The 11046-nt window shown below is 37.2% G+C and overlaps 1 protein-coding gene across 1 annotated transcript; it reads right to left on the bottom strand.

Annotated features, from left to right (window-relative positions):
- Window positions 1–3782: 3782 nt before the first annotated feature.
- LOC104247743 (26S proteasome regulatory subunit 4 homolog A-like) lies at window positions 3783–9859 on the bottom strand. The gene is made up of 6 exons (XM_009803838.2): window positions 9264–9859; window positions 6522–6767; window positions 5244–5413; window positions 4954–5170; window positions 4718–4858; window positions 3783–3994 (listed from the first exon to the last, which is right to left on the bottom strand). The coding sequence occupies exons 1-6, from the start codon at window positions 9738–9740 to the stop codon at window positions 3911–3913; spliced, it is 1335 nt and encodes a 444-aa protein (XP_009802140.1). The 5' UTR covers window positions 9741–9859; the 3' UTR covers window positions 3783–3910.
- Window positions 9860–11046: the final 1187 nt, after the last annotated feature.

Consider the following 11046-nt stretch of genomic DNA (forward strand, 5'->3'; position numbering starts at 1 on the left):
ATCTCAGAACTAATCAGATTTTGGGTCTCTTCAGGGGATCCCTTCATAGTATCGTTTTGATCATTTGTCGATTTTCTTTTTCGAGGATTTCGATCCTTAGAACCCAAAGGCCTACCACGCTTCAGGCGTGCTTTAGGTTCACTAGCTCTCATGCTAGTAGATGGTCCTACTGGGACATCAATTCGGATAGGCACATTCTCTGCTGGGATATGTGACTTAGTTATCCTTTTCAAATCAGTAAATGCGTCTGGCATTTGATTTGCTATATTCTGTAAATGGATGATCTTCTGGACCTCCTGATTACATATAGGGGTACGGGGATCAAAGTGAGATAATGATGAAACTTTCCACACAATTTCTCTTTTGATTTCCTTTTTCTCTCCCCCTAATTGTGGGAAATTTGTTTCATCAAACCGACAATCTGCAAATCGAGCAGTAAATAAATCTCCTGTCAATAGTTCAAGATAGCGAATAATAGAGGGCGATTCAAACCCAACATATATTCCTATCCTTCTCTGTGATCCCATCTTACTACGTTGTGGTGGTGTTACTAGCACATATACAGCACATCCAAAAATTCGTAGATGGGCCATATTTGGTTCATGACCAAAAACTAATTGTGACGGAGAATATTTATTATAATGTGTCGGTCTGAGACGGATAAGTGATGTTGCATGCAAGATAGCATGGCTCCAAACAGTAGTGGGCAATTTTGTTTTCATAAGTAGTGGTCTTGCTATCAATTGCAGGCGTTTAATAAATGACTCTGCAAGACCATTTTGAGTATATGAACATAAGCTACAGGATGTTCAACTTTTATCCCAACTGATAGACAATATCATCAAAAGCTTGAGATGAGAATTCTCCAGCATTATCAAGGCGAATGGCCTTTATAGGATAATCTGGGAATTGTGCCCTTAATAGAATTATTTGGGCTAATAGCTTTGCAAACGCCAGGTTGCGAGTTGATAGTAGGCACACATGAGACCATCTTGAAGATGCATCTATTAGGACCATAAAATATCTAAACAACCCACTTGGTGGGTGAATAGGTCCACATATATCCCCATGTATACGCTGTAAAAAGGTAGGGGATTCAATACCAACCTTCATTGGTGATGGTCTAGTGATCATTTTTCCTTGATAACAAGCATCACAAGAAAATTCGTCATTTGTAAGAATCTTCAGGTTCTTTAATGGATGTCCACTCGAATTTTCAGTAATTCGTCTCATCATTATTGATCCGGGATGGCCCAAACAGTCATGCCAAAGCACAAAAGTATTTGAATCCGTAAACTTCTGGTTTACGATAGAGTGTGCTTCAATTGTACTAATTTTTGAATAGTATAAGCCAGAAGATAAAGTTGGTAACTTTTCTACAATGCATTTCTGGCCAGAAATATTCTTTGTAATACAAAGATATTCCCTGTTCATTTCATCTATTGTCTCAACATGATACCCATTTCGGCGGATATCTATAAAACTCAACAAGTTTCTTCGGGACTTGGAGGAGAACAATGCATTGTCTATAATAAGTTTTGTTCCCTTAGACAGAAATATTATGGCTCTTCCGGAGCCTTCAATCAAACTTATATTACCAGAAATTGTTGAAACATTTGCTTTTTCCTTATGCAAATAAGAAAAGTATTTCTGATCGTTGAATATGGCATGAGTTGTTCCACTATCAATAACACAAATATCTTCATGATTTGTCTTTGATCCAAACATAATTTGAGGATTATCCATATTCTTCAAAATAACATAAATAAAATATATTATAGTAAACATCATTATCAAAGCATAACTTTTATTTATGTACAACAATTACATAACCATACTATCTATTACAAACAACAAAAATTAAAATATTTACATTTCTACAGATTCACTACCGATTACATGACTTGTTTCTCCTTCTGGGAGTGCAAAGTAATCAGCTACATCCAAATGCATGAAGTCTAAATTATCTTCAGAAATAAAATTTGCTTCAGCATTTTTCTCTGTCTTCTTCAGGGAGGCTTGATAAAGCTCAACCAGGTGCTTTGGCGTACGACAGGTACGTGACCAGTGCCCTTTTCCTCCACATCTATAACATGCATTTTCTGCATTTGGCGCTTGCACCGCTTCATGCTTTTGTTCCTTCCTTTTCCACTGCTGGTGGTGAGGAGGCTTCTTTGGTGCATTATTATTTACCATGATTGGGGTTTCTTCCCCGACCACGGCCATGACCACGACTGGGGCCACGACCTCTTCCACGTTTAGCTTGGTGGAAGTTCGTCTCATTCACTTCAGGGAATGGACAAGAACCAATAGGTCGGCTTTCATGATTTTTCATTAATAGCCCATTATGTTGCTCTGCTATAAGAAGATGTGAGATAAGTTCAGAATACTTTTTAAATCTCATCTCTCGATATTGCTGCTGCAGGAGCATATTCGAGGCATGAAAAGTGGTGAAAGTTTTCTCCAACATATCATGATCAGTAATATTATCACCACATAATTTTAATTGGGAAATAATTCTGAACATAGCAGAATTATACTCACTGATAGATTTAAAATCTTGTAGCCTTAGATGAGTCCAATCATAACGTGCCTGTGGAAGAACGACCATCTTCAGGTGGTCATATCTATCTTTCAAATTATTCCACAGTATGACTGGATCTTTAATAGTGAGATATTCCATTTTCAGGCCCTCATCAAGGTGATGGCGTAGGAATATCATTGCTTTGGCACGGTCTTGGTTTGATGCCTGATTTTTATCCTTGATGGTGTCTGCCAGACCCATCGCATCAAGATGAATTTCAGCATCAAGCACCCAAGACATGTAGCTTTTGCCCGATATATCCAGGGCTACAAATTCAAGTTTAGAAAGATTTGACATTATTTAGGAAAAGAAAGTTCTTACCTCTAATACTTTCAAAGTATTTGCTCGAGATGTCAGAGTCTCGTGCTGATAACGTGTTATAAAATAAAGACTGTAAAGTAAAGACAAGTATAGAGAGAAACTGTTATATTATTCGAATTCAAACTGATGTACATAATGAACTGAAATCTCTTCTATTTATAGAAGAAAGGAAGTTGTTGTGTAAGCTGCTACTATACCAGATATGGATAATCTTATACTGAGAGCAATGTTTATCCATAACGGAGTACTGAAAAAATAAGCTTATTATACCCGGTATGGATAATCTTCTACCGGGGATAATATTTATCCATAACTGGGTACTGAAAGGATAAGCTTATTATACCCGGTATGGATAATCTTCTACCGGGGTAATGTTTATCCATAACTGGGTACTGAAAGGATAAGCTTATTATACCCGATATGGATAATCTTCTACCGGGGATAATGTTTATCCATAACTGGGTACTAAAGTGATAAGCTTCTTCAGGAAGCTTATTTCCAATAGAGTACTAAATAGATAAACATATTTACGGTGGAGTCCCATATGGATAAGCTTCTTCAGAAAGCTTATTTACAACGGAGTACTAAATGAACATCCATAATATAATATATTTATAATAGTACTAAGAAAAAAGATAATGGTAATCGACAGAAGTACAAATAGCACCTACTGTTCCATAGAGGGCCCAAACAATTTTCTTTAGTGTCAAAACAAAAAACTAATCTAGTTAAATCTTGGAGGAGAAACTGTCTAGAATGCTCTGTACGATTTCTATAAGTCAATGTAAGGCAGAAAGTATTTCAGCGGTACCAGAGGGTTAATCACGATTGGTTCGAGTAAAAACACAATGAAAACGGTTGTGTTTACCAATCCAGATGTTCTGAATGTAATTTTTTTCCCAAATATTTGAAAACATCACCGTACAAAATGAGAACTTAATCCCTTCTCAGTGAGAACTAAAACCAAATCCTGAATAAATGTGAGCGATAAACTATGCGTAATTATTACATGTAAAGTCCTTCTGGGACTCCCTCTTTCTTCTTGAACATGACCTTATCTTTCGCCTTCTTGAAATCTGCATGAGTCACCTGTAGAGAACAGAAGAATTCTGTCAACATCTATTGCAAAAGGAAAACTACTATTGGCCCAAGTTTTACTGCCAAGGCAGCATTATTTTTGCCACCATCTAGGGGACATGAACAGGATCAACCACTCAGGAAGTTTCACATTATAAAATTCCAAGTATACTTTGTTTTTGCCCCATTGTAAAGAAAACTAATAGTTCATCCGACTACAGGCAGAAATTGTATGTTCCGACTATAGGTAGAAATTGTAAGTTCCGACTATAGGTAGAAATTGTATGTTCCGCATCTATTTTACTCATTCAGACACATTGCTAAAATAAAGATCCACATTCCAAGTTTCGATAATTAAATTCTTCAACAAGTCAAAAATTTCTCAAGAACCCAAGTTAAAGAATAAGTATAACATGCTTCCTCATTAAACATAATTCATAACAGTCAACCCCACACATGAAAGGAGACATGGGAGAAGTTTTATTTTGTGTCATACAACTGACACTATTTGTATGAGGCTCCTTTTTGTCTCACAAATTTGTGGACCCCAATCTTACACTTCAGGATCCACAGAAATCTGGGTCCACAAAACTATGAGACAAAAAAGTTGCCTCATACAACTAGTGTCAGTTGTATGAGACACAAAATAAAATTTTCCGAGACATGGACTTTTTCCACAGTTCAGCATTTGGGGGCAAATAAAGGAAAATTTAATTTTGCATTTTGAGGTCTTACCTTCATACGCCGTTCTCTTAGAGCGAGCAATCCAGCTTCAGTACATATTGCCTTGATATCAGCTCCGGAAAACTCATCCTTGGTCATAACAAATTCTTCTAGGTTCACATCATCAGCCAAAGTCATCCTTGCTGTGTGTATCTGAATATCCCAAAATAAGATTTTTCTTGTCAGCAAAGAGGTGGCAAACCAAGATGCATCACTCAATAATTTTTGCTAACATCATGATAACAGACCTGGAAAATCCGCCTCCTTGTTTTAATATCAGGAAGAGGGAACTCAATCTTCCTGTCTATTCTGCCAGGTCGCAGCAGGGCAGGATCAAGACTTTCTATTTTATTTGTAGCAAGAATCACCTTAACATCTCCTCTGGAATCAAAACCATCTAGCTGGTTCAACAATTCTAACATAGTCCTCTGAATCTCACGTTCACCACCAGAGTGTGCATCATACCTGCAGATGAAGACATTAATTAACAGAAATCCACAACATTCCAATATTTATGTTACTGTTGCCAGAATCAAACCTCTTGGTACCAACTGCATCAATCTCATCAATGAAGACAATAGACGGGGAGAGATCATCAGCAACTCTGAAGAGCTCCCTGACCAATTTAGGCCCATCTCCCAAGTATTTCTGAATCAGTTCACTTCCGACAACACGCAAGAAAGTTGCTGAAGTGGAGTTTGCTACTGCCTGAACAAATATAATTAACATAGCTCAGATTTTATCGCGTGTATGCCAACAAAGACATTAGTACTCTGACAGCAAATAATTAACACTCAACAAAGATCATACCACCTCTGATCCATTTAAATATTGTTTAGGCATTCAAATTTGGTCCGAAATAGCATTTGCTATTATTCCAAATCTACCCTTGCTCCGGTAGATGATCTAGAAATTCGGAAAAGTGAAAGGATAATTTGAAGTGACATAAAGGGTACCTTTGTCAAAACCCCTAAATATTAATACTATTATATGGTTTTCTTCATGGACGCACCAGCACCTTAAACGACATTTAAAACTGACCGGAAGTAGTAACTGCTAGCACTTGTTACACGGACATAAATAGATAGCATGACATCTGGACGGACTACTGGCAGCCAGACACGAAAAATATATCCAACAAACCAATCTTTCCCAAAATTCAAAGACATAGCATGGCATGTCAAACAAGCTAATGGCAACCAAACTCGAAAAATGCATCCAACAAAAAAAGATTTTCCTCAAAGCTCCAGGAGGAATTGCCATGCGGCCACGCCACAGCTCTAGAAATGAACTTGCCAAATACCATCAAAGTAGATATTGTATGTTGAATTTCAAGTAACTCTACATGCCATGACATGCGCAAATCTTATCCAAATAGAGAATACAACTAAACTCCTCCCAAAGTATCTTCACTTTAGAAGATAATCTATTTAGGAAAAATTCGTTGACTTCGTTCATATGTATTTTTTTATTAACTTGGCCCTTTAGCAAATCACCAACTTTCTATCTGATAACACTTTTCATGTCATGTATCATAATTTCCTTTTCTTCACAAAGCTTAATGGCTGAAAACCAAACCCAGTTCGACATTTGGAGGTCATATCTGGGGAATATACTTGGAGAGAAGGAGTAAATCATTCTTTAGAATTTTCAAAGTACAGGAAAATATTTGCTAACATACAAAAGTCTTCAATTTAGTCACCCTCTGTCTTTCTTCAATCACATTAGAGTCCTCCCACTCCAACCAAGGGAGATCAAAGTGGAAGCTTAAAGAAAGTATTTTTAAATCCATTATACACAAGGAAATTTCACAAACCTTTGCAAGCAAGGTTTTGCCAGTCCCAGGCTCTCCATAGAGAATGACCCCTTTAGGAGGTTTTATACCAATGTCTTCATACAGCTCAGGGTGAGTCAACGGAAGCTCAACAGCTTCTTTGATCTCCTGAATCTGAGCATCCAATCCACCAATATCAGCATAGGATTCCAAAGGAGCTTTCTCAACCTTCATGACAGACACCATCGGATCAACATCGTCTTGTAGAAGACCAACAACTGATAGAACCTGAATGAGAGAGAACATACATAAGTCAAAAGATCCACACTCAAATTTACACAATTTTTCGAAAAAAATAGAGGAAGAAGAGGAAGATATTTTCTGAGAAATTACTGCTAGAAAGAAGAGAAATCATACACAAGTTAAAATGATCCAGCCTCAAACTTAGGCACTTTTTCTGGAAAAAAAAATAAAGGAAGAAGAGGGAGAGATTTGCTGAGAAGTTACTGCTAGAAAGAAGACATAAAATGTTTGATAACGCATGGAATTAAGAAAATGGGGGAATTAATTTCGAGACTCATTAACCCATGAGACATAGTGAATCAATTAGCCACAGGAATTATTCCAACAACCAAGGCATTTCCAACTAAACCAAAAAAAACTGGTAGTCATATTGGAAGCTTTTTATTACTTCACAAATACTGTGGCATAGATATTCTCAGAAAGCATCAAAATCTGGGTAATAGAAATTGTTAATTCAAGACTTATCGAAAGAAAAAAAAATTTAATTCAAAAGGATATCACAAACTCCAGATATCTTCAGTTTTTTCGTAACATGCTATAATGTAAATTCAAAAGGATATTAGATTCTGGATTGACAGTTCTAGTGGCAGAGGATGTTTAAATGGTAATTTGGCTGGACCATACATTACAAAGATTGGAAAGGTTGATCCTCCGAAGTAAAGCAAATCAAAGCAATCACAGTGCACTTTCTTCAAACACTTTGAAAGCAGCTAAAATGATAGCTGTCTGACCGTATAGTTCAATGGCACTTTAAGTAGCTTCTCATGTACACAACTAACTTAAAAAGCTTCTGGAACTAATAGAGCATATCTGCTGCATTAATAAGGTAAACTTGGGAGTTGGGGTGGGGTGTTTGGGAGCGGGGAGAAAGAGAGAACAAATGGGTTTAGAAGAGGAAAGGTTAAATACGTCTTGCTACAGCACTAGAAAATCTAATTAAATAGAACAATATTGTCAGAACCACTGCAACATTCTACACAAGAACTACAAGCGTACAGCAATCAAAAATACATACACTTTGAAACTGCTAAGCTAAAGCCTAATAACCCTAAGAAATTGAGTGGCTCCATTGGCAAATATGTGAATCTGGTTTCCACCAAATGGAGAACACATTATAATAACAAGAAATAAGGACCTTCGCAGCAACAATAGTAACAACAATCAAGTGTAATCCCACAAGTGGGGTCTGGGAGGATAATGTGTATACAGACCAGTGTTATCAAGCGAAAAGCGCAAAAAAGCTCTAAGGCCATCGGGGCTTTAAGTGCAAAGCGCAAATAAAGCGTGGGCCTTCACAAAGAAAGGAGCAAATGAAGAAAAAATACAAATATGTATATGTAGTCCAAGACTAATAAATTATAAGCACGAATAACAAATATATGGACAAAGAAATTGAAAAATATTACGACAAAATAAACTATCAATTGTTTAGTGTCGCCTCTTCAAGATTATACTCTTTGGCAAGGAAAAGTATGCCTTAGAGCCTTGATGACCATACTGAAGCGCCCGTTAAGTGAGGCGAAGCACTCAACATGTTTTGCGCCTTGCTTCAGGACTTACACATGCTTTAAGCGTGCCTTTGATAACACTGAAGTGGACTTTATCCCTACCTTGTAAAGGTAGAGAGGTTGTTTCCGAGAGAGCCTCGGCTCAGAAAAAGCAGTCACAATTCTCAAAAATATTATGTACAACACATATAAAGGCAGAGCGACCAAAGAGCGCCAATCAAACTATTAACTAGCTGCAGGCTGGAATAAAACACCACTTAAAAGGTTACAATGGAAAAAACACCCCTTAACAAGGTAATCACTCCACCCAACAACAAATACACCTCAGTCCCAAACAAGTTGGGTCGGCTATATGAATCCTCATTGACTATATTTCTTCATTAAGTTCATGTCACGGTAACATTATATAAAATAAAAATTAAAACCACTAGAAGTTCTTTAAATTTTCTATTGGCATAAAAATCACTCCAACCAACCAACCTGAAAAGCCTCAATTAGCCATGCTTAAATCATGATGAAACTTTCAAGAATGTAGCTGTTCAATGCTCCTCACTGTAGCATATATTTTTGGAGTTAAATGCACAAAACTTACACTCTCTCGGTTCAGAAATGGTCCAATCACAATTATACAATATTAAAAAGCACTATCAATAATTAATCACAGGCCTAAAATTCTTGTATTCCGAACACTAAAATCTGGGATTGATTCAAACACATTCAGCTTTTGTTCCATTCCAAGCTCAAATCCAAGTCTTAACTTGCTAAAAGCTCAAATACCAAATTTTACCAATTACCTAGTTAGGGGTATAACTAAATTGCACTCGAACTTATCAATGTCATGCCTCAACTTCACAAATCCCAATTCGTCGATATCTATTTGGAACATATCACCCTAGGTCAACTATTCCAAACCCTAAATAGGCCCACGGCCAATGAAACATCACAATAAATTAAAAATAACATAGTCAAATACCTTATTATGCATCAGAATAGCACAACCGGGTTCCAACTGGTCCTTATCCACAAAGGACAAGATCCCAACATAATACTCCGGCCCAACTGAAGAAGAAACTATGGCATGATTCTCATCAATAAGCTCCTCTAAATTCCCCACGCTCATCGGAGAACCACGTAGATCATCAACCTTAGATCTATCCTCTTCTGTTTTCTCTTCCTGAGGTTTTAGTCGTTCCTGATTGGCCACGAATTCTTCTTCCATTAACAGGTAATCTTTGATTCGCTCGAGCTTTAGGAGCCGAAGCTTGCACTTTGTGAGCGGTGTAACGGTTGGTAGCCGAGCTGCAGCTTCGGAACCCTTCTGTTTGCGCTGCTTACGGCCGACTCGAGCCGGTGGAGCAGCCGGCTCGAACTTTTTCTCCTTCTTGTCTCCGTCGTTCTTCCGATCTCCGGGCAGTTGCCGGTTAAGTCCACCGGGTGTTCCCTGTCCCATTGAGCTGTAACTGTGAAGAAAGGGGGGCGAAGAGCTTCAGAAATGGTTTTCGGAGTTTTGAGATTTGCCTTCTTTTACAAGAAATATACCATCAGAGCGAAACTAAATGAGAGACGGGGGATCAATGGGCCGGACTGGTTCATCAATATTTGCGTCCGGGTTTGGGGTTCCATGTAACGCGACCCGTTTCGTCCCATTTAATTTATACCCATTTTTTAAAAAGTTTTAATTTGTACCCACTTTTTAAACAACTTCAGCCTCTTTCTCCTCTTCCTTCTCCTCCTTCATTTTCTTTTCTTCTTCTACTTTCTTCTATTGTTATTGGTGCTGCTATGAAACTTCAATCCATGGGATGATTGCCATAAATATATTTATCAGATTATTTAAAAATAAATTATAAATAATTACGTAGGTTAGTAGACAATAATTTGTGAATATTTTCACGTATGTAAGTTAGTAAACAATGATAATTCTGTTCTTTTCACGTTTATTATTTCCAAAATTTATGATTTAGATACTGTTGGCAATCTGATTATTTATCTAGTATGTTAGAAAGCTTTTTCAAAAACTTCAGCTTATATAGTGCTGAAGTTTTTACAAATGAACTAAATAATTTCAGCATCTTCTGCTGAACTTTTTGAAAAAGCTTTATGACGAAACTAATGAATCCAGGACAAAAAAACTTCGGCTTTTAGTGCTGAAGTTTTTACAAATGAACTAAATAACTTCAGCATCTTCTGCTGAAGTTTTTGAAAAAGCTTATCCAGGACAAAAAAACTTCAGCTTATTTAGTGCTGAAGTTTTTATAAATGAACTAAATAATTTCAGCATCTTCTGCTGAAGTTTTTGAAAAAGCTTAATGACAAAACTAATGAATCCAGGACAAAAAAACTTCAGCTTATTTAGTGCAATTACAAACAAAAACTTCAGCAAATAGAGAATAAAATTTCAGCTACTATGATTAAGTTCAGCAATTACAAACAAAAACTTCAGCAAATAAAGAACAAAATTCCAGCTACTATGCTTAAGTTCAGCAATTACAAACAAAAACTTCAGCACACTTGCTACTTCAGGCCCGTCTACTAGAATGCTGAAGTTTTGCGTGATTGTCTTTGTTATTTCAGCCCCGTATGCTGAAATTACGCGAAAAGTGGGTACGCATGTAAAAAAAATTTCAAAGCGGGCACAAGTTAAAACATGACCCAAAAAGCGGGTATAGATGCAAATGCCCCGGGTTCTGCTGACCGGTGCCTTTGGTAGGGGATAGGCCCAAGCAGGTTAAAAGGCACCTTATTTGGGCACTCAT

Source organism: Nicotiana sylvestris, chromosome 9, assembly GCF_000393655.2.
Source record: "Nicotiana sylvestris chromosome 9, ASM39365v2, whole genome shotgun sequence".
Classification (NCBI taxonomy): Eukaryota; Viridiplantae; Streptophyta; class Magnoliopsida; order Solanales; family Solanaceae; genus Nicotiana; species Nicotiana sylvestris.

What these genes read in the sequence shown, in the direction of transcription:
- LOC104247743 (XM_009803838.2), bottom strand. Translation starts at nt 9,740, where the DNA reads ATGGGACAGGGAACACCCGGTGGACTTAACCGGCAACTGCCCGGAGAT. An exon ending in CTATTCTGATGCATAATAAG is followed by an intron (nt 6,768 to 9,263) that starts GTATTTGACTAT and finishes TCTCTCATTCAG; the next exon opens with GTTCTATCAGTTGTTGGTCT. An exon ending in CAAGGAGGCGGATTTTCCAG is followed by an intron (nt 4,859 to 4,953) that starts GTCTGTTATCAT and finishes TGGGATATTCAG; the next exon opens with ATACACACAGCAAGGATGAC.